The sequence below is a fragment of the Diceros bicornis genome, chromosome 20 (genome assembly GCF_020826845.1).
Source record: "Diceros bicornis minor isolate mBicDic1 chromosome 20, mDicBic1.mat.cur, whole genome shotgun sequence".
NCBI classification, from domain to species: Eukaryota; Metazoa; Chordata; class Mammalia; order Perissodactyla; family Rhinocerotidae; genus Diceros; species Diceros bicornis.
The window spans coordinates 4,539,018-4,560,632 of NC_080759.1; the positions used below are offsets into that span (position 1 = coordinate 4,539,018).

Below are 21,615 nucleotides of genomic sequence, written 5' to 3' on the forward strand. Positions count from 1 at the left end.
ATGTCTGTGTGAGTGTCTCCAGGCGTGTGTGAGCCTGGAGTAGAAAGAAACAGGGTTTAAAACAGGCGCGTAATCTTTTTCTGAGGGGTCTGCGAACCTCTGAGAAACAGATGAAGAAGTCACAGACAGCCTCCACCAGACCGAACGAGGAAAACACACAAATGCACATTCACGGGTGTGTGGATTCCTACAGCGCCCACCCCACCCCCTGGGTCAGCACACCTAAGTCAACGCAGGGTCTTCCGTTTCTAAGACATGAAGAGACCTTTTCTGTACCTTTTCTAGGTACAGTGATATGTAAAGAGGCAGCAGCCAGCAAGAAATACACCTTTTTTAAGGCCAGCAAAATGCTGAGCCACCAGCACTGGCTGGCTTTGGGGCTCTGGGCAAACGAGTGCACACATGGAGCCTCAGTTTTCCCATCAGGAAAATGGGCAAACACTCCACCCTCCTCACCTACAAGGTGGCTCTGAGGTTAAAACAAAATGGTGGAAGTTGAATCATTCTGGAAACTGTGAGGGTTTCACCAAATAGAGAGTGTGGGTCTTGTGTTCCAGTGGGGGGCTGGGACCACCTCACAGGGGAGGTGACATGGCGCCTCCCCAAAGGGAGTGACGGTTGGGGCATGCAGCATGGGGCTTTTGGATTTATTCTGATGGTTCCTCCACAGGAGGAGGAAGCCTTAGGACTCACCTCCGGCCACGTTCCAGAAGCTGCTCACTCTTCCAGAGTGGAGTAGGGGTCATCTCAGGATTAAGATTTCCACAAGCCTTCCTACACCAGGCCCCAGGCTCCAGACCAACGGCGATGCTGACCACAGAAAAGCGCGGCCGTCTCTCGGGCACCAGGAAATTCCAGCCCGTCCGGGACCTCAGGGCGCCTCTTCCATCACCTGGAAAAGGGAGATTCCAAGCCCAGCTGGTCTCCACACTCCCCTCAATCTGCCATAAACCTCAACTCGTGGCTTACTCTCAGCCCGATGGATTATCACCCGGAGACGAATGTATATAACAAAATATCTGGGTCTGAAAAGCTGTCTTTCAAAAATAAATTTATCTCCAGGTGATCAGGGTCAACATCACAGTGAAGTCGCGTGGATGGCATGTGCCCTGGACACTGTGTGACGAGAAGGGCGCTTCCCCTCTGTGCTCCTCCTCCCCAAACCCGCCACCCCAGTCCAACCACGAGGAAAACACCAGACAGATTCCAACTGGGGGCATCCTATAAAACACTTGCCCAGCTCTGCTCAAAACTGTCAAGCTCATCAAAACCAAGAACGTCCAAGAAACCATCTCAGCCCAGAGGAGCCTACGGAGACGCGGTAACTAAATGTCGCGTGGGATCCTGGGACAGAAAAAGGACACTAGGGGAAACTGAGGAGATCTGAATAATGTAGGGGCTTTAGTTAATAAAATGTCTCAATACTGCTTCACTAATCATAATAAATGTACCATACTACTTTAAGATGTTAAAAAATAGGGGAAATTGTGTTGAGGGGCTTACGTATGGCAACTCTTTGTATTGTCTTTGTGATTTTTCTGCAAATCTAAAACTGGTTTAAAAAATAGTTTATTAAAATGCAAAAACAAGCAAATAAATAAATGTATGTCTCAGAACTATCCCCTGGCTGGCATAAAGTACCTGGAGTCGGGCAGCTGGGAGCCAGCGTGCAGGTTGGGGCTGGTCGACAGCCCTGCCCTCGAGGCAGGCGGGGGTAAGGCAAAGACCTTGACCAGAGACACAGAACCTGCACGTCTCGGAGGTCAGATGTCGTCTACTTCGCTTCTCTGGACAAAGGCTGTGCCCAGGCCGCTCAGGTGCTAGCCAGAAACACCTCACAAGTTTTTATCAACTGTACCTCAGGGAAGTCGGCCTGGGATGTCCCGTCTACCTGGGGACAGTGAGAAGCAAAGGGGGGGGGACATCTGCAATGTTTTCCACAACTCCTGAGGCCGTCCCACAGTTATGTCCAAGCTTCTGGAATATTCTAGGGGAATTCAGCTGTGTCCCAGTGGATAGCTCTCCCCACCGCCTGATTCCGAGTACGGATTCATGGTGTGAAGAGCGCCCCACGGCCTCGCCCCTCATGCAGACGAGGCCTCAGTGAACCGTATGCAGGGATCTCTCCAAACTGCAAAGCGGTGACAAAGGGCCGCCTCCTCTGGTTACGAGGCCACAGACAACCACTGCAGAAACTCAGCGTGTCCTGGAGGGACACGGTGACCCCTGAAAACTTCCAAAACTGGCCTTCTTTGTGGCCCGAGTCTACTCAAACACTCAGGATTGAAACAGGAATGCTCCCCCTCGTCCTCCCCTTGCTGGGGGGCTGGTCTGGCTCTGTGACACCATGTGTGAATGTCAGTGCAAGGAAAACAGTGTTTAAATGAAAGGGAAAACAAGATTCTTGTGTTTTGTATTAAAATATTTTATATTAATCATTCAAACTTAATTTTTATACAACGAATGCATACATCGCGGGGTGTCTGTCTCAGAAGGGAGGGTGTGGGGAGGTGCCGGAGTGGGTGCGCGCTGGGTGCTGGCACACGCTGGGCTATGAGCAGGGATGGAGGGCAGAGACACCGTGCTCCCTCTGCTGACCCAGGCGGGAGGAAGAGCTGCTGCTGCCCTTGCACAGGAATGTCACAGCAGAGGCGGATCCGCGGCGGCGGCGGTAGCCTGCACCTCTTGGGCCCCTCCGCCAGGTGAGCTGCGTTCACTAGCCCCAGGCGAGCCCCCCAGAGCCTGAGGCCCTGTGGGCAGCGAGTTCTTGACATAACACGGCTGTGACGTGTCACGACATGGAACAGGGACCGCGCGAGTGAGTGTGTGTGTGTACAGACTTCTGAGTTTTCTCCCATGGCACCGCCCTGCCGTCCCGCCTGCGCCTAGGCGGCGGGCATGTCGGCCTTGCTGAGCGCGATGGCCAGCTCCAGGTCCTCCTGCTCCTGCCGTCGCAGCCGCGCCAGCCTCTCCTGCTCGGCCTTCTCGCTCTCCCGCTTGGCCCACGCCAGCTGCTGCTCCTCATTGCCAAACTGCAAAGGAAAAACAGAGTTGGGGTTACACGGCCCCAGGGCCACAACCTGCCAGCTTGGGTGGGGCGCAGGGGACACGGGGAGGCCCATCACAGGTGGGTGGGGGTGTGGGGAAATGCTGTGCGAGGATGCATGGGGGGAGACGCCTGCTGTGCATGTGAAAACCAGAAAAAGCCGGAAGCCTGCGTCTTGGTTGGGGGTCGGGAGGGGACATGCACGCCATGGCCCTGACTCCTGGTCTGGAAGGGGCCACATGCACCTGAGAAGCAGGGTCTGATCTTAAACGCCACCTCGGACCTCAGAGAAACTAGCCACTCTGGCCCCTGTAGGGAACCGAAGCAAGCGACGGACACATCAGTTTGGGGGCACAGAACGAGTTCCGGCGACTCCCCAGGACTGAGTCTGTGAGGCTCCATGGGGGGTGAGGGAGAAGCGACCACTTGGCCTCCTCTTGGGGACGGTGGGGGCGTCTCTGAAAGCAGCCAGGGAGCAGAGATCAGCCGAACCCCGAGGAGCGAGGACGGCAAACCTGCAAGGCCCGGGCCTCAATGACCGGCAGATGACAGGCCAATGACGCTGGTGGATGAGAAGCGCTGGGCCTGGAAAGTTCTGGCACGAACACGGCTCTGAGTTTCAACTGTGCCGACGCCATGACCTTGAAACTCGAATCTCCACACCAGCCCTGCTCCGGGGAGCCGGGGCCCACTGCAGCCACCTTGTACTTGGACTTGGACAGGAGCCCAGGCATTCACGCTGGCCATTTGATCCAGGAGTTTTTAATTCTTGGGATTCTTTTCCGAAAGGTTAAATTTTTTAAAAAATAATTTTTTCAAATAAGGGAGATAACCATTTTGATCCCGAGAGAGGTGATTTCAAACTATTCGATGTACCTTAGCTCTATGGGAAGAAAAGAGCCAGACCTCATGTGCTTATCCCCTGGCGGGGGTCCCCGATTCCAGCGAGGTTCCCCGGCGGGCCCCAGTCACTCCGTCTCCCAGCAGACAGCCCAGGCACAGCTTTGGCCTGTTCTGACGTGGCATCCCTTAATCCGCATCTCTCCTCTCGGCACCCGCTCTAGCCGGCACTCTGCCAAACACCGGACGACACCAAAGATCAAGAGGCAGGCCGGCCCTCTGAAAGGCGCCCTTGGGAGCAGACGGACAATCTCAATCTGACACGGGCTCTCACGAGGCCCATGCCTACCCCACCGGAAGCACCGACCAGGGAAGGAAGCTCGCACAACAGGAACTCACGGCTACTTCTTCACATGTGCACTGAAGCCAGGGACAACCCTGGAGGCGGACCCCTCCAACAGCTGGGGACACCGAGGCTGGGGAGTGGGGGAGGGGGCTGCAGAGCCAGGACCCCAGAATACCGGGCTTTATCCCCAGGTCTGGTGTTGGAGGTGGCTGTCAGCTGCAGCTAGAGTTGGGGGTACAGGACGGAGACAGGCCCTGGAGGCCCGGGCACCACCCTGAGTACAGTTTCAGGTGTGGGGGGGCTGAGCACCCCACCTTGGCACTGCCAGAACAGAGCATGGGGTGGGAGGGGCCGCACTGAGGGGGCAGGTGGGCCCCAGGAAGGAGCTGAGGGCTCCCCTCAGAGGCTCCCTGGACCAGCGAGTGGGGTGATCGGATTGGCAGTTGCTGGATGTTTCAGGGCTTGACAGCCAGTGTGAGGGTGAGGTGGGGATGAGATGGGGCCAGAGGGCAGGAGGTGGGGGCAGGGGATAGAAGAGGGTTGGATGGCGGGAGCCTGGTCTAGAGCCAGATGTGGCCTGGAGGAGGAGGTGGGCTGGCCTCAGGAGTCAGGCAGGGACAGGTCGGGGTCAGCATGAAGAAGAGCCATCATGGGGGGGAAGGCTGAGTCTCAGGTTCTTAGAGAAACTGTCCAGAAAAATGCTCAGATGGGCCTCCAGGTTGGACTCCCTGAAAATCGGTCCCTGCCCCTCGTGTTTCCATCATGGGACACAGATAATTGCGTGCGTGTCCCCCTCCCCTGGACTCTTTGGGGAATTTTCCAACACCTCATCAGGAGAAAAACAAGGAAAAAACAACAAATGCTGATGGAAATGACTCCACAGTGCCACTGACAGCAGCAGGAGGGGACAGCTCAGCTGACAGGGACCTCACCCTCCGCCAGCCCAGAGGAGGGGGCAGGTGGGGGCTGGCAAGTAATGACCGGGGGACCCAGACCAAAGTCTGGAACCGAGGCCTGGAGGGGTCAAGCGATCGGCTGAGGCCACGTACCGGCAGGCTGGGCCCACACCACAGTGACTGCTCAGGCTGTGTGTCCTGGGATGTCACTGCAGAGCCTCCTGTTCAAGGGGTCACTGTTTTCAAATTAAACAGGCTGACAGGAATGTTCCAGATGCCTCTGGAGTGGGCTGGTCCAAGGCCAGCTTAGGGTCCAGGCTCAGGATGGTGCATGCCCTGGAGAAGCACGTGGGACTGTGATGTCCGAGAGGACTGGAGGATGGGGCTGTTCTCTGTGGCTCCCTATGTGTCTTGAATCAGCAGACAATCCTGTTCTGGCCCTAGTGGAGACACCTGGACTGGGCCACACTCTAATCCTCTGAGCTGGAAGCGTCCCACGCGGGCTGGCATCTGGACCACCATGGTGTGGCAGCTGTCCAGGGGAGAGCAGCTCTGACCTCTGCTTCCCTCTCGTACCATCCGGAACTGAGACCCCACAGGGCACAGGCTGCTGCCCTGCCAGGGCATCTCCCGTGCCGAGGCCGGCCTGCTCAGGGTGCACGCTAGGCAGTTTTATTTCAGCAACTCGCAGCAGAAATCCGAGCTTCATCCACCCCGCACACGAGGCCCCGGGCGCCTTTCCTCACTGTGGTGACACTGCGCCCCGAGGCGTCCAATACACCTCCACCGCGTCACTCGTGGGCAGACTCCTATCTACTGCCTGTTAACTCACTTATTCTGAGGTGGAAATCGCATCCAACTCATTCAGCAACACAAAGCTCGGCTTATCCCATCTGATTCTGCTCTGCTGTTAATGCAGACTTCCGAAAAAGAGAGCTGTTTGCTGACCTACAAACGCTACTTCCTAATAAATGCATTTGCCAAAGACAGAAAGGCTTGTTTTTAAAGAAATACCTGAGAGGTTTCATGTGAACAGCTCTAAGTACAAGTAACCAATTGATGGAAACTCAGGGCTCGTAAATTAGAAGGTTCCAGAGCGGGGGAGCCGGGGTGCCGATGGGGGGACCACATGCAGCATGCACGTGTGACCTCGATTTCCCAGAACAACACGGACCAAGCTGCTTTGCATGGCTAACAACAGGTCTTGGTGGCCCTGTCGGAACATCCGATCTGAGAGGGCCACGCTGCCATCCGCGGCAGTAAGGGACGTCTCAGCGGTTCCTGGGGACGCCAAAATCCAGAGACCCAGGAACCGACTTGGCCTGCTTTGAGTTAGCACAAATCTTCGAGGTCCAGTGAACCCAGAAACCACCGGCTGGTGGGCTGATTTTCCCGGACGCCACGAAAATGCAAAGTCATCCTGAGTCCCTGGAGGTGGGACGGCTTTGAACCTATGCTTTTTTTTTCGGACTGTGGTATGACCAAGGGGGACAAACCAAACCAGTAGGTATTCTGCCTCTCCCACACCCCATCTCATCAGAGTGGGCTGAACCTCACTGTCAGGCGATTTCCTCAGGAAAAACTGGGGCATCCGAGGTGGGAAAGGTGATCTGAAACAGAAACCAGCAGGGCTGCAAACTCGAGTGGGCAGAATCCAATTCCCCGCCTGGAAGTGGGGTGATTAAATACCAGGGGTGTTTTAAAATCAAAGTTAACAACTGTTCTGGAACAACCAAAAATGCTGGGCCAAACGATAGCTTGAAACTTTGGGTGTTTTTATAAAAAAAAAAAAAAAAAGGTTTTCCAAAACCCAGCTGTCGGAAGGAGGAGGAGCGGAGGGGGGTGTGACAGGAAATAGAACTATGCATTTCAGAAATAGAACAGTCATTTCTTCAGATTGCCGTTTAAATCCACTTACCCCTCTTCTCTACCCAAAACAGAGTCCCTGAGTCATGCGTGAATAGCTCTATTTTTTCATCAGCACTTAATATTTTTTCCCACCAAAAGATAAATGCAGTGCTTTTCAACCACTTGTAGATAAAGTGGGTATTGTTCCTGGCTTTTATTAACAATGTTGCCATTTGTACACATCCACTGGGTGCACTGGCTGTCAACGAACACACTAACTGCGGTCATAAAACATTTACAGGACGCCACAAGCCGGGTCCGCCTCAGCGTCCGGGGCGATTTCAGTAAGCCCCAGGATCGCGGTGATGGGGTGCATCTGAAATGAACCGGGCGTTCGCTGGGCACTGAGACGGCAGAGCCTGTTTCAAGAAGGATATTCTAGGCATCAAAATATCTATAAACAATGAATCTCACACCTAACCAGGAAACAAGGAACTTTGCAAATTTGAATGAAGAAAACCTTTTTCAAAACACGCATGCACCACAAACAGTGACACCAGTTCTGGGAAGACAGCATCTGAGGCTCTCTGAGAACAAGATTTTTGGGTACTGACAAGGGGACTGAAAACACCCTAAAGTGGCAGCGTTTACAATCTGGGATCTGTTTTCACACCAAGAAACAAAGCCAGACTTTCAAACAGGCACTTAACTTTGCTAACTGGCTTTTAAAGGTTGTTGTGTTTTTTTTTTTTTTTTTGCAAAAGGAAAGGGTTTCAGAGCACTTGTTCTAGGTTGGATTTCTCTTTTCATCATAGCTGGTAATTGAAATAAAAGTTTTAAAAAATCAAATTGCTCCTTCTTTGAGCACCCCTCCCGGGTCCTTCGATTTGTATTTGCTTGCACAAAATGCACTGGGGTGGCGCCATCAGAAAGAACTCTTGCACAGAGACATTTTTAGAGACAGCAAAACCCTGATGTAGCTTTTGCGATCTCGTTTTCTTACTTCAGAAGCGTTTGACATCTTGGCTTCCAAAAATCAACAAACACAACAGCCTCTGGACAACAGAGATAATACAGAGTCCACCGTGCAGGACAGAACAGCGTGCAGGGCACCTGCTGGAGGAACGCGCCCTGATCACAGAGGATCCAAACCAGAGCTCTTGGTTATGGAGAAACTGTTTTTCTTACAGAAAGCAGTAGTACAGAATAAATAACACGAGTGATGGCGTGAGGTGCGGGGGACAGAAGCCAGGAGGAGGTGTGTCGTTTGAAAGAGACAAAATAAATAACCCCAGAGGAGCTGCAAGCAGAGGGGGCGGCGCGGAGGCGGAGAACTCAACTTACAGAGGCGAAGTCTGCAAAGCCCAGGGAAGAGGCTTTAGAAGGTTTAGCTGAAGAGGAGGGAGCAAATGGATCTTTTCCACTAAACGGGTCCCCAAACCCCTTTTTATTTTGGAACGGGTCACTGCTGTCAGCCCCGAGTGGCTGGAATGGGTCGGGGGGCTCGGGGAAGTCTGCAGAACCAAGCTGGCTTATAGGTGTACTTTTTCCTAGAAAGTTTAGGAGAAAAAAAAAGGAGAAAAAAAAGAAATGCAAGTTACTGACCACGGACAGAACAGAGTCCTGAGTAAGGAGGCTGGGGCGCGCTCACGGGTAAACCCTCTCCCCTCTCGGGAAAGAGCCGGAAAGCCACTTGTGGGAGGGACCCGGGGAATTAGGATGGACCTAGGCTTCCCTCTTGCTCTACCCCAGAGGCTTCACGGTGTGTGAGCGATACCAGACAACCACTTCAGAGGGCCCTCCCCTCCGCACCCCACACGCTGGAACATCGAACTGTAAAAAGTTCACACACAGGGGTTCAAGTGAGTCCCGTTAGCATGGCAATGTTTACTGTTACACCGAGCGAAAAAATAATCATGGCTGAGCAGAAAAATACACTGCAAGCTTCCAACAATCAAAGAGGGGGGTTAGTGTCACACCGTGGGGTGCTGTTAGCCATGTTAGTCATCAGGGTCTGGAGGCAGCTCACCAGACAAGCCCCCTCGCCGTCCTGGGGATGAAATTCATTTCCAGCTCCCGCTCTGTCCCTTTGGTGCTGGCGGCTCCAAGGGGCAGGGTTTGGGCCTTTCTGGGTCTCGCTGAGGGTGGCTCTCGGATGCCCAGCGAGGCAGATCTCGACAGGGACGTGAAGAGAGGTGTTTAAAATCAGAGGGAACCGCTGCACGTGAGACTGTGCTTGGGGGTGTGGCCTGAGGGCAGATGGCTTATCCCAACAAGTCCTGCCAACGTGCCAGAATATTCCACTAAGAACCAGAGGCTCACCAAGCCTGCTTAGCAATGGCAGCCCCACTTGATGAGCCTCCAGGATCTGCCAGTTTTGCAAGCCAGGCTCCTGCCTGATGCCACTCATTTGCCCAACGCCTGGCAGGGGTGTACCCAGGGGCCAGATGTGCATTTTGGCCCAAGCAGCGCTGTGTCCTGGCCCCAGACCATAGTCTTGAGGAGACAACACGATTCCAGTTTGCTAACCGAGCTGCCCACATTTACTTGCACAATATCAAAGCTAATGTGGGAAAAGAACCCAAAAGCCGAGGGCCACCTTCCATGGATGACCTTGCACATCTAGCTGCATGTCCAGAGAATGCCCCCGCCCCCGAGCCACACTTGCCCCCCTGCAGCCCTTGAGCTCAGACACCTTCCTTCCTCCCCAACCGGCCTCTGCCATGCCACCTGCAGTGGGAGACCTGCCCACCCGCCCGTCAGTCCACCCCGATGCCCAGCTACAGAACCATCCTCTCTCATGCCACTTCCCAGGCCACACTGCTGAGGGCCCCAAGGGGTCTCTAAGGGCTCTGGGGCCACAGCCTGCCTATGCCACTTTCAGCTCTGGGACCTTGACAAGGACCAGCGCCTTGGCCCCAGCTCGCCTCGGTTTCCTATCTGTGAAGTGAGGAAGAGGAGAAGGTCAGACGAGGTGACCGATGCACGACAGTGCACCTTGGGAGGACAACACAGGTCTGCCCCACTCTGAGGCCACCCCAGTGTCCTGCACCACAGCGTCCATGCACAGTGGGTGCTCAGCGCACGTGCAGGCCGGTGGGAACCTGGCCTGCAGCCCCTCGCCTGGATGTGCAGGTTTATTTACTTGTCACTGGACCCAGCAGCCGGACGGCCATAAGGTACAAATGCTGCTGCAGCTCCGTCTCAGCATCCCCCATGGTGGGAGGCCGCAGGGCAGTGGCCTGAGGAACGCAAGTCACTGGTGACATGGTCCCGGAGTGGGAGAGTGGACAGAGAAGAGACCAGGTCGGGGCCCACCAGGAGCATGGTGAAATCCCCACGCCCATCCCCACTGAATCAGAACGTCTGGGGCGGCCAGGTGCTGCCAGTGCGCGCCCCACCCATCGCTGGAACCTAGAGGACCCAACCTGCCCCTGCCCTCATAACTACTGCCGGTTTCCTTCTGCGTGTTCAAGGAAACACAGACCCTGGCTCCCTGCGGTTTGCACAGAAGGACTCGGAGACACAAGCAGCCTGGTGCCTGGCTTTTTCATCCTCCCATGGTCAGAGGCGAGTGCCCTTGGCCTCGGCTTCACTGGACTCTCGCGCCGCCCCACGGCCATGGCAAGGGAGTCCAGGCTGTCACTGTCACAAGCAACACCCCTGTGCACGTGTGTGCGTCAATCTGTGAGACGTTTCTGGAGATGGAACTGCAGGCTGGAGGGCATGCCCACTTCGGCCTGTCTCGGTCACACTGCCCGCCCCAGGAACCGATGCGACTCACAGCGACCAAGAAGGGTGGAGGGAGGCGGGCACAAGCTGGGGCATCTGTCGGCCTCTCCTTGTGGCCTCGAACCAATGCACAGTCAGCCACGAGGCCCAGTGAGCAAGGGGCCTGTGAGATGGAAGGGGCCCCCACGGAAAACCTCTGCCAAAGCCCCAGGGTGTGCCACATCGGCTCGGGACAGAAGGGCAGCGCTGAGTCCACTGCACAGCAGGAATGAGGGCCTCTCTCCCCCACAGCAACTGACTTCTCAAAGTGAAGGACTGGGGTGGTCCCCACACCCCATCTTCTGTACTGGAAGAGCCTTACCTTTGGTCCCTCCTCTCCTATTCACGACAGAGCCCAGATCCTCAGGTTGCCCCTCTAGCACCAAATGCTCCCTGAGCTGTCCTCCCTGCCAGCAGCTCTCTCTCCTCTTCCCGGACCTCCCCTGGGCTGGGGAGAGCGGGGGTGTGGGTGCGGGCCACAGCTTCGCTGGCTTGTTCTGCTGGCCTTGAAGAACTGCCTCCCCAAGGCCCCCTCGTCCAGCTGGCCTCCTCCCTGGTCTGAGGATGAGGCAAGGGGGCAGCCAAGGCCTCCCTGGCTCCCAGAACTGTGGCCCCACCTCTGGTCTCTTCACTGAGAGGCAGGCAGTGCTGGTGGGAGGTGTGAGGCGAGGCCTGCCCAGCAGCTTGTCGAGTCCAGGCTGTCCACCTGGGAGCAGTGGGGGCCAGGCGTGCCTCAGGGACACCTCAGGGAGGAGGGGGAGGGGGTGTGGGGCCAGTGTGCTCCAGTCCATGTGCCCGCATCACCATGAGTCACTCTCTCTCTCTGCAGCCCCTGCCCCAGGCAAGTGTCCCTCATCTCTCCTGGGGCCCCGGGAACCCCTTTCCCTGCTGGCCGCTGACATGCAGCTTCCCGCCCCATGGGCTGTCCCCACCCAGCAAAGTGGCCTTCTAACACAGCTGATTCCGACATTGCTGAGATCTCCCGACAGCGCCCCACTGCCCTAGAAACACCCTCAGCCTCCATCCTGCCCCTGCCCCACTTGGGCCTTCGCGCCTCCTGGCCCTGTCTGGATTGCCCTTCCTCCTGTGGGCACCACGCACTCAGAGGCCGCCCCCCACTTCTGGCTCAGACGCCTGTCTACCATCTCTGCAGCCCTGGTCACACTCTGTCATTCTGTCACTTACTTTCTCAACAGAATGTGAGCTCCACGAGGCTGTGTCCCCCTGCCTACAGCAGGGCCCCGGCGTAAGCTCTCTGTTGAATGAAGCCTTCTAACAGGCACACTCCACCATGCCCCAGCCCTGCCTGGGGCCCACACATCTCTCCTGGTGAATCCAGAAGGCCCCTACAGCCCACGCCAAACTCTTCCCTCACCTCCAACAGCCCTCCTTCCCTGGAACCCCCAAACTCAGGGCTTCTTCCTGGCTGGTCCCTCTGCCCAGAATGCACTCCCAACTCAAACGCGGCCACCTTCTCAAGGAAAGCCCTCGTGACACTCCCGTCCCCTAGTGCCTGTGTTCAGCTCTTCCAGCCCAGCTGTGGGGCAGGATGTGGGAGGGGGGCAGGCCAGGCATACCCCTGGAAGGCGGTAAGGAACACAGCAACCACCCTGCTCAGCCTTGTTCTCTCCGCCTCGTTTCCTAATCCATAAAAAGGGGTTGTTATGGGCTGCAGTGTGTCCCCCCAAAATTTATCACATTGGGGTCCTCACCCCCAGCACCTCAGAATGTGGCTGTATTACAAAGTAAAAATGAGGTCCTATAGGTGGGCCCAAGATCCAATAGGACGGGGGATCTTATAAGAAAAGGGGAGTAGGACACAGACGTGCAGAGGGAAGACCATGTGAAGACAGCCAGCTACAAGCCACGGAGAGAGACCTCAGGAGATACCAACCCTGCCAGCACCTTGATCTGGGACTTCCAGCCTCCAGAACCATAAGGAAACAAGTTTCTGCTGTTCAAGCCACCCAGTCTGCAGTACTTTGTTATGGCAGCCCCAGCAAACCCCCACAGGGGTAGCAGGGGCCCCACCCTCCGTGGCCGCCAGGGCAGTGACCAAGAACAGGGCTGCCTGCTTTGGTAAATCAAGCTTTACTGGTACGCCAGTGCCAGTGAGCTGTGCCAACTCGTTCCTGTGTCTGCTATGGCTGCTTTCCCGCCACGACAGCAGAGAGAGCAGCTGAGCGAATGGAAGGCCTACAGGGTGGGAAATATTAACTACTACCTTTTAGGGCAAAACTGTGCATACCCCCGGTGTGGAGAGGGGCTTAGCTCAGATGCCTGGCAGGTGGTAAGAAGACCACCCGATCAAGCCCCTCTGAGAGACTGAGGGATGCTCCAGGCCTCAGGGAGAAGGAGCCAGGCCAGCACAGCTCCAGTGCCAGGAGGTCAGGCCAGCTCGCCCGCCGTTGTGGACCCTGCAAGGAAACCGAGGACTCACATCGCAGCTCTCTGCTGACAGGGTCACTCAGATGCCCCCTCCACAGCATGGTGGACATGCACAGCCCACAGGCGAGAGCACCTTCCTCTGGAACCGCTCCATAGGCACCTGCCGAGCATCTGCTGAGTTCCCTGCACCGGCTCCCATCTATCCCCCCTTTTCAAACCCTCCATGGGCCTCCTTCCCCACCAAACAACAGCGCCACATGCCCCAAGAGAAGACACCACCTCCAAGAGAAGACGCACAGCCCCAGAAGAGTCCCCCTGCAGAGAGCGCCAAGCCTTGCCTTGCTTTCCAAACCCCAGGCAGCCGGCATCATCTGAGGCTTGATGGCGGATAGACACACGTGTTCCCAGGTGAACCATGCCCTGGGGGCTCCTGGAACACCTGCAGCCTTTTCCAGGCCCAGGGAGACCGGCCCTCATGTGTGCACCCAGCTGGTGTGTGCGAGGGCCCCCAAGGGCACGGGCAGGGGCGCCCTGGGGGCCAGTGTCCTGAGGGATGGGGATGCAGGCTCAGGTTGCACAGGGAAGGAACACTGGGCTCAGCGTGCATGGTCCTCACAGCCTGGCCATCCCCTGGTCTCCTTTCCATAGCCACTTCCCTCATGCTGACCGTCCTGTGCTGACCAACCTGGCCAGTCTCTCCCTGCATTGGCACAGCCTCGCCCTCCCCTGGAAGACACTCCCCCAGGGCTTACTCCACCCTTGCTGGCTGCCCCCTGCCTCGTCCACCTCCCACGGCACCCAACTGTCCTGGTCTAGCTTGCAGCACACCTGAGGGTCAGCTGCATGTGGGCAGGGCTCAGCACCCACAGGGGTCCTCGTGGGTCAGCGCAGCCATACAGGCCCTTTAGGGGAGCCCCTCTAGTGAGGTAGGAAGAATTAAAGGCAAATGGCTTCCCTCTTTTGCAAGAAAGAGTGAATATTTTCACTGGTGCGCTCTCGGGCTGATTTTTCATCAAAAACTAAAACGACGATGGACCAAACAGCAAAATCCTAATACAGGGAAAAGAGCTGCGGGGACAGGCTGAAAAGCCCAGGGCACGGCGCAGCCCCTGGCTCTGGTGGCAAGTGCAGGGTAGTCCTGCTTGATTTCTTGGGGCATTTCTTGCAGGGTCTGGTCACAAAGGGCAGACACCTGAGCAGGGATGAAGGGGTCGGCCGACCCCAGCCAGGCCCTGAGAGCAAGCACGATGGTCCAAACGTTCAAACAGATCACCCACTTCTGGGATCTTTCTCTTATTCTCAATTAAGAACACCATCCTCTCCTGGTTTGCGGGATTTTAAAAAAATTGCTTTGTGGGGGGCAGTTAAGAATCCAGCTGGCTAGAATTTCCAGCTGAGGTTTCTGACAAGCAAAGAGATGATGGGGAAGATGGAAAGCATCGTTCACATCAAGAATTGCCAGGGCCCGGTTTTGCTCTGTTGCCGAAACCGTTGTTATTTAGAAATCATGACTGTGTTAATACGAAACCAGGGCACGTCAACTGCTCTTGTTTTCAGAGGGGAAAAAAAAAAAACGGTTATTTCTCGGTTGTCTGTTTTTGTGCTTGGGCATAGAGGCTGAATTATTGGACCTGACACGTGCAAATTCGGCGGTGTTCCCAGTCCGGCTCGACACCATGCTCACGACCAGGCGGTTCTCCGCAGAGACACACACCATGACCGCCCTCCGTCCAAACTTCCCACTCCGTGCCCTCATTTATTTTTAGCAGCTACACTTTTAAAACATTCTGGGTGTAGTTCCTGCTTTTATGTAACCACTTCTGCTAACTCCTTAATCGCTTTTTCCGATTTTCTGAGGTGTAGCTTATCTTAAACGTGACAAAGTAACTTTAACCTGCCTCCATGCCTCTGAGGAAATTCAGCGCAGTTTTATGCTTTTTCACGGCACTGTAAGGAAAGGTCCGGAGGTGTGTTTCAGAGAAGGGAACACAAACCATTAAAAAAATAAAAAGAACTGGTATAAAAGCTAACCAGGATGCTACCTGGCACACGGCTCCGTATCGTCATTCCTAGATGTCTGTGTGGGGCCCACCAGACGCCCCAGCACAGCGGAAGGTGGTGACTGAGGACAGACTATATGAAGACCCCGGGGGGCTGGCGGCCCGTGATTCCCCAGCACTCAGAGGCTCTTCATTAATGGGGGAGAGGAATGCAAGATTGAAGAAAAGGCAAAATAGGGCTGATTTCAAACCGCAGCAGTTTCAACAGTTACCCAAGCGGTGCACCGAAACCGCACACAGGGCTGCCTTTAGCAAAAACAATATGAACCCGATGGTTTACCACAGTGTGTGCTGTTAAAAAAAAGACTCGGTGGCCGGCTCCACCCTGGTAGAAATTTCTTTAATGCTCCTATTTGTGCACTTGTCGAGGCCGTGCGCCCCCCATGCCCTGCACTGGGATGGGGACGTGGCCGGGACCAGGGCCGTGTAGCACACCTGCACAAGCGGCTGGCAGCACAGCTCCACATCTGTCTCTCCCAACACACTCTTCAGGAAACTCCTCTGGGCGAGGGTCCCTGAGAGCCGAGACTGGAAGGAATAATGGAATGCAGACACACCCCCAAACCACAAAAAATGTGCACACTGAAAACTCAGCAGGGAGGTAGATTCTCTTGTTTGAAATTCTTTTCTCAGGAGGAGAGTAAGAGCTCTGGGGTGATTTAGGGTCTCAAAAATCTGATGCATAAAAATATCAGAAATACACATGAGTATGAGTGTGTGTTCACCCCAACCGGACACTGGGTGGGTTCTACTTACAAAATTCAGGGCTAGAGTTGGAAGATGCAGGGCTGGAAATGAGAGAGAAATACAAAAACAACAAAACAAAACAATAAAAAACAAAGGTTTGTGGTCAGGATAGCTGCCCCACCTCAGCCATTACCCTACACAATACAGGACGTCCACACAACTGCCATTTACCCTAACACAGGACACCCACACAGCTGTCACTCACATCACACAACACGGGACACCCACACAACTGTCACATCCCACACGACACGGGACCCTCACACAACTGTCACTCATCCCACACGACACGGGACACCCACACAACTGTCACTCATCCCACACGACACGGGACACCCACACAACTGTCACTCATCCCACACGACACGGGACGCTCACACAACTCTCACTCAACCCACACGACACGGGACTCCTACACAACTGTCACTCATCCCACACGACACGGGACACCCACACAACTGTCACTCATCCCACACGACACGGGACGCTCACACAACTCTCACTCAACCCACACGACACGGGACTCCTACACAACTGTCACTCATCCCACACGACACGGGACACCCACACAATTGTCACTCATCCCACACAACACGGGACACCCACACAACTGTCACTCATCCCACACGACACGGGACACCCACAGAACTGTCAGGCTTCTGAGAGTCACGGCACATGGCAGAGCTGTGGCTGGGGAGGGGGCATTCCTTGCTACCTTGGCTCCTCCCTTCCCACCCCACAACCCCAGCAAAAAAGGTTAATTGGAGGAGTGGGGAGAAAGGGAGAAAACAGGCTATCCAGAGCACAATCTTTCAAATTCACAATCACTTGGGAACTTTTTACCCACACACATCAATGTTTTCCTCTGGCTCCCACCTACAGTGGGACAGTGAAGACGAGTGAGGAAGGCTAATTTCCCAAACTGTGACCCACAGGACGATCTCCTCGGCTTGCAGGTGAGGAGTCCTGCAGACAGCAGCCCTGCTTGCCTCGCTGATGCACACGGGAGAAGGCAAACCCGGCAGATCAAAGCGCGCCAAGCAGCACAGCCCTGGCAGATAAAATCTGAGGTCCCACCATCACAGCGTTGAGATTTTCCACTAAAAATATTTACCGAATTTTAAGAAAATCTGCTTAATGTATTGAAGGGAACAGGATGAGGTTTGTTTCTGAATTGTTGAGAAAAGCTGAACAAATATTTACTATTATCCACCAAGCACCCCCACAACTGATGTGTTTTTCATCCCCTGAGAGGTGTCTGGGGTGGTCAAAGGTCATGGAAATCGCACTGGGTGACGAGTCTCATGGATGTGGGGTCATCCCACCGTCAGAAGAAAAAGGAGAAAAGTAGTCACACTTTTCGGGTCCTCAAAAGACAAACATCTTTTGGAGTGAGAAATACAATTTTCAAGAGGTTTCCACAAAAGTCTCCTATGACATGTATAAGAAACCTGACGGGGCTACGTTAGCTCTGGAGCAAAAAAGGGGCGCGGGTACGTGGCTCACAAATCAATCTGCAATCACGAATCAGTCTTCACAACAAAAATGAAGCAGACTGTAGGTCTCATCATTCTGCTTTTTGACAAATCACATTTGTTCTTTGATCTGCGCCTTTGACAGTTGGAGCAGCCTGTGTACTAGTCTGCCCCAGCCCCTCCGAGGGGCTCGGTGCCTTGGGGGACAGGGAGATGCTGGTTATGCAGCAGCCAGGTGGGGGGAGCCCTGTGTCTGCACCACAAAGTGGCAGTGGCCCAGCCTTTGTTCCTCCCTCCAGAGGAGCGCCAATGCTGCCACACCACCACCTCTGCGAGGGCAGAGAGGCACTGTGCCCACAGGTAACAAAGTCACCAGGATACCACACGGCGGGTGCACTGGAGCGGAAGGTGCAGAGCCCACCAGGCGCTCCCTCCTGTGGTGGGGTCAGCTGGGAAGGAGTCAGGAGAGCCTGCAGCAGCGCGGGGACCCCCCTACTCTCACTCTCCTCATGGTCAGACCCCCATCAATCACACTGTGCTGTTTTTCAGTTGACAATGGTGGAGGGAGTGGGTGACTCAGTGCTTCGAATGTGAGAAATGAGGAGATGAGGGACCGTACTCATCCTGTCGGAAAAGCAGGGACCTCCCAGGGAGCATCTGCCTGGGCCCCCTCACCCTGCTGTAGTGGGACTAAGGGGCTGAGGAAGGCCTGTCCGGCAGGGAGGGGCTGGGGTCAGGTGATGGCTCCTGTCTGTTAACACCCACGCTGAGATGCAGGAGAGGGGATTCTGGGCTCTCTGGGTCTGCATCCCACCCCAAGGCCCCATGGGCCCCCAGGACTCCAGCTGGCTGAGTGCTGACTCCTCTACTCCAGGACCCCAATCCTGGGCATTTGCACCCCACTGAACAGGTGACAACCGTGTCACTCACCTCCCACTCAATCCGCCCTTCTGGGCGCAGGAGGGTGGGTGTGTGCTGAGATAGGCAAATGCTTCTATTTTCAAACTCAGCCGACTTTGCAGAACAGAAATTCACCAAAGAACAATCCGTCTCCAGGCATTTTACATGTAAGGGGTTGAGAAGAAAATCTCATTTCTCCCTCTGCCGGGGACAGGGCCTGCTGGCTCTCAAGCACTCGTCGTTAGGGGTCACGCCCAGCCCTGGCTGGGCTGGAGGACAGGAAAGGAGGCTCCCCCAGGCTGGGCATCAGAGGCTCCCCTGGAGCACCCCGACCCTGGCTGGCCGGCAAGTGCCGCAATTTTCCAGGCTTCTCAAGCTGGCAGTGAACCACTTTTGTCCCATTCTAGAACTTCACATGTACCCACTGAATTATCTCTTTGAAATCATCGTGGGAACGGAATTAAAGTAGTTAAGTTCAAGGCTAAGGTGCTAACCACACGGCTCGACTGGAGAAGCCATTTTAAAAGTGGATCTTGTGCAATAAACAAGAGGTCAGGACCCACGCGGGCCCAGGACAACCACCCTGGTGTCACCCTTGGCCTGGCATTTCAGAGCACGCGGAGAGCCAAGAGCACGTGGGCTGACGCCGGTTAGGAAGGTGCAGCTTCCTCTCTGACCGTGCTCATGTGGCAGCACCCCAGGAGGGTCAAGGTGACCGCCGAGCAAGCGGTCTGGCCCCGGGTGGGCAGCAAGCAGAAAACCGCCCAAAAGAAAGAATCCCAGCCAGTCAGCCCACAAGGAGCCCGCACACAGGTGTGGGAGGGGACTCGTGTTCTAGGGGAGAAACATTTTTCTTTTTTTTGAGAATCATTTGAATGGAACAGGACAGGTAAAATGGTATCTCGTTGTCCTGTGTTCACTGGAAGAATCGTGGGAGGGGAAAGAGGATCAAAAAGACACAGTAAGTGTGTGCGTGGCTTTATTCTGGAGGTGAAGAGGTCGTTAGCAATAATAAAAGGGTAATTAAATTGGGGAGAGGTTAAAGGTGAGTGGCTGGTTAGCGGTGAAGGCGCGCTAGCTGGTGTCACCCGGGGCTGCAGGAACCGCAACGCAGGGCTGCACCGGCAGGAAGTGGCAAGGGCGGGGCCGGGCGCAGGATCCCGCTATCTGTCGCCGCGGGGCGCAAGGCCCAATCACTGACACCCACACAGCCATTTCCTGTACTTAAAAAAAATCTGTTTCTCTCTTTGCAAATCAACAACTTTTACCTAGAAACTCTACAGCGGTGAGCCTGACTGATCCAGATCTCCGTCCGTTGCAGAAAATACACCATTGTTTACCTGGGGGAGGTGTGCGCTAACTTTAACTGACAGGTTTCAGCGGCTGCTGGCAGGCTCTGTTTTGCATCTGCCTGGAAGAAACCAGTTCTCTCTACCCCAAACAGACACCTGCTGGTTATTGAATACCTTGACAGACCTTTCTAGAAAAGACCTCCAGGCACAAAGAACTCAGTGCCGAAGCCCTGTGCGTGCTCCAGAGGGTGACTACTGCCGGTCCCTGAGGGCACGCTTCCTGGCTTGGGGTGAGAGAGAATGGAGTTGTGGCCTTGAGAGCAGGTGGCCAGCCGTGGGCTGCTCCTGTCACACCCATGCGACACCAGAACTCTTGCAGGGGAACCTCGGCGAGGCTCTCAGGTGGAGGGGTCCCCACTGTGACCGCATAGGCTGACGCTTAAATACATGTGTTTATTGCATGTCAATTAAAACTCAGTCAAGCTTTTAAAAACAAACAGCTCCCACAGAATGTGAAAACAGTAGCCTCTCATGCACGAGAGACGGCACCCAGAAAACTACGTGTGCCTCAGACCTGAACGTGCGCTTGGTCCCACACAAGCAACAATGGCTGCATTTTGCTGAGAGGACCCTGGAGCCCTCTTTGAAGTTCCACTACCCACACTCTGACTTCTCTCAACTGCAAAGATTTCTGTAACTTGCAGTCTCGTGGGGAACAAGTCTCCCTTGGTAACTCCCTGCACGCACAGGGCTGCCCCCGGCCCAGCCTCTGTCTGTCCCCAGGAAAGGACCTACAGAAGGAGGACCTGCGTCCTGGTCCCATACTCCGGGGGCAGGCTGGGGGTTCACCACACGCACGTCACATCACAGGTAATCGCTGCGTGAGGGACTTGACCCACATGGCCATCTGCTAGGCCAGAGCTGGTCCCATGCTCAGGCGGGGAAACTGAGGCTTGGTGAGGGTAAGACACTTGCCCTGAACCCCTCAGGGAGACAGCGGCAGGGCCAGAATGTGAACTCAGGCCCTTGTCCAACGTCTAGAAACCAGCCTGATCCAGCAGCCTCCTTGGACTCTAGCAGGATGGGCGTCCCAGCAGCCAGAGGGAATCAGCATCAGATTCACCTGTCTCAGCCTCACAGGTCAGAGCCAACTCCAGGCGTGGAGGCCTGGCAGCATTCTAGAAACCTCAGGGTCCCCTTGGACAGACAAGCCCCAGCTGAGAGTGTGGTGACGTCAGACCCATTTCACACGCAGAGCAGCAAGTTTATGGAAGAGCTCATCCTTCATCTCGGTTTCTGCGAGTGCAGGTGTGAAGCTGTGTGTTTGGTCTGGGAGAAAAACCGTTATCACCGGATGGTCTGCATCGTCCACTCTGCCTATCTCCATGGGATCACAGCTGGACTGCCAGAGCCACAGGGCCCTGGAAGCAGGGTCCCCACCTCACCTCCACCCATCAGCCACGCCAGGATCGCAGCTGCCCCCACGTGTCAGGGAGGTCCTGGAGTGCGATCACACGGCATTCCCAGGAAAAGGCAGCCACCGCTGTGCACTGGCCACGTGGCATCTCCAAGCGGGAAAAGGCGGGTCAGCGAGAAGAACAGAAAAGCACATTCCATTCCCTCATTTTCAAACTGTTGGACTTTACGTTTTCTTAAAAAAAACAAAAACAAAAAAAAACACTTGGACATCCTCCCGGCTGCCTCCCATCTTAAGCAGCCAAGAAAACGAGAGGGCTGCCTTACACTCTAGTAACCAGCGTTCTGAGCAGGACTTCCTCCAGCACACATCTGCTGACCTGTCTTGCTAATAACCAGCTAACTACTGGGCTGCTCCTGGTTTAAGCGGCCTCATTCCATGCAGTGTGGACAGGCAGTGCACACAGCTGGGCTTCAATACCCTCAATCAGAGAAGCAGAGGGGGGCAGACACCTTCCCCTGCACCCCTCAGAGAGCTGAACGCCTCCCCCCAAAAGCGACTCATTCAAACGTCACCCGCTAGGTCAGAC

The 21,615-nt window shown here is 55.2% G+C and overlaps 1 protein-coding gene across 8 annotated transcripts in view; it reads right to left on the minus strand.

Moving 5' to 3' along the window:
• Positions 1–2,389: 2,389 nt before the first annotated feature.
• Positions 2,390–21,615, minus strand: part of EPS15L1 (epidermal growth factor receptor pathway substrate 15 like 1) — a 96,032-nt gene continuing 76,806 nt past the window's right edge. For 4 of the 8 annotated variants that reach the window (XM_058563613.1, XM_058563611.1, XM_058563612.1 and 1 more), the window contains 2 exons: positions 8,321–8,526; positions 2,390–3,032 (listed from right to left, as the gene is read on the minus strand). In XM_058563613.1, the coding sequence (XP_058419596.1) occupies positions 2,886–3,032; positions 8,321–8,526 (353 nt within the window). In that variant the 3' untranslated portion in view covers positions 2,390–2,885. Of the gene's footprint in view, positions 3,033–8,320; positions 8,527–9,736; positions 21,261–21,615 lie in introns of those variants that run through there. The other 4 variants (XM_058563618.1, XM_058563616.1, XM_058563617.1 and 1 more) reach the window with 3 other exon arrangements.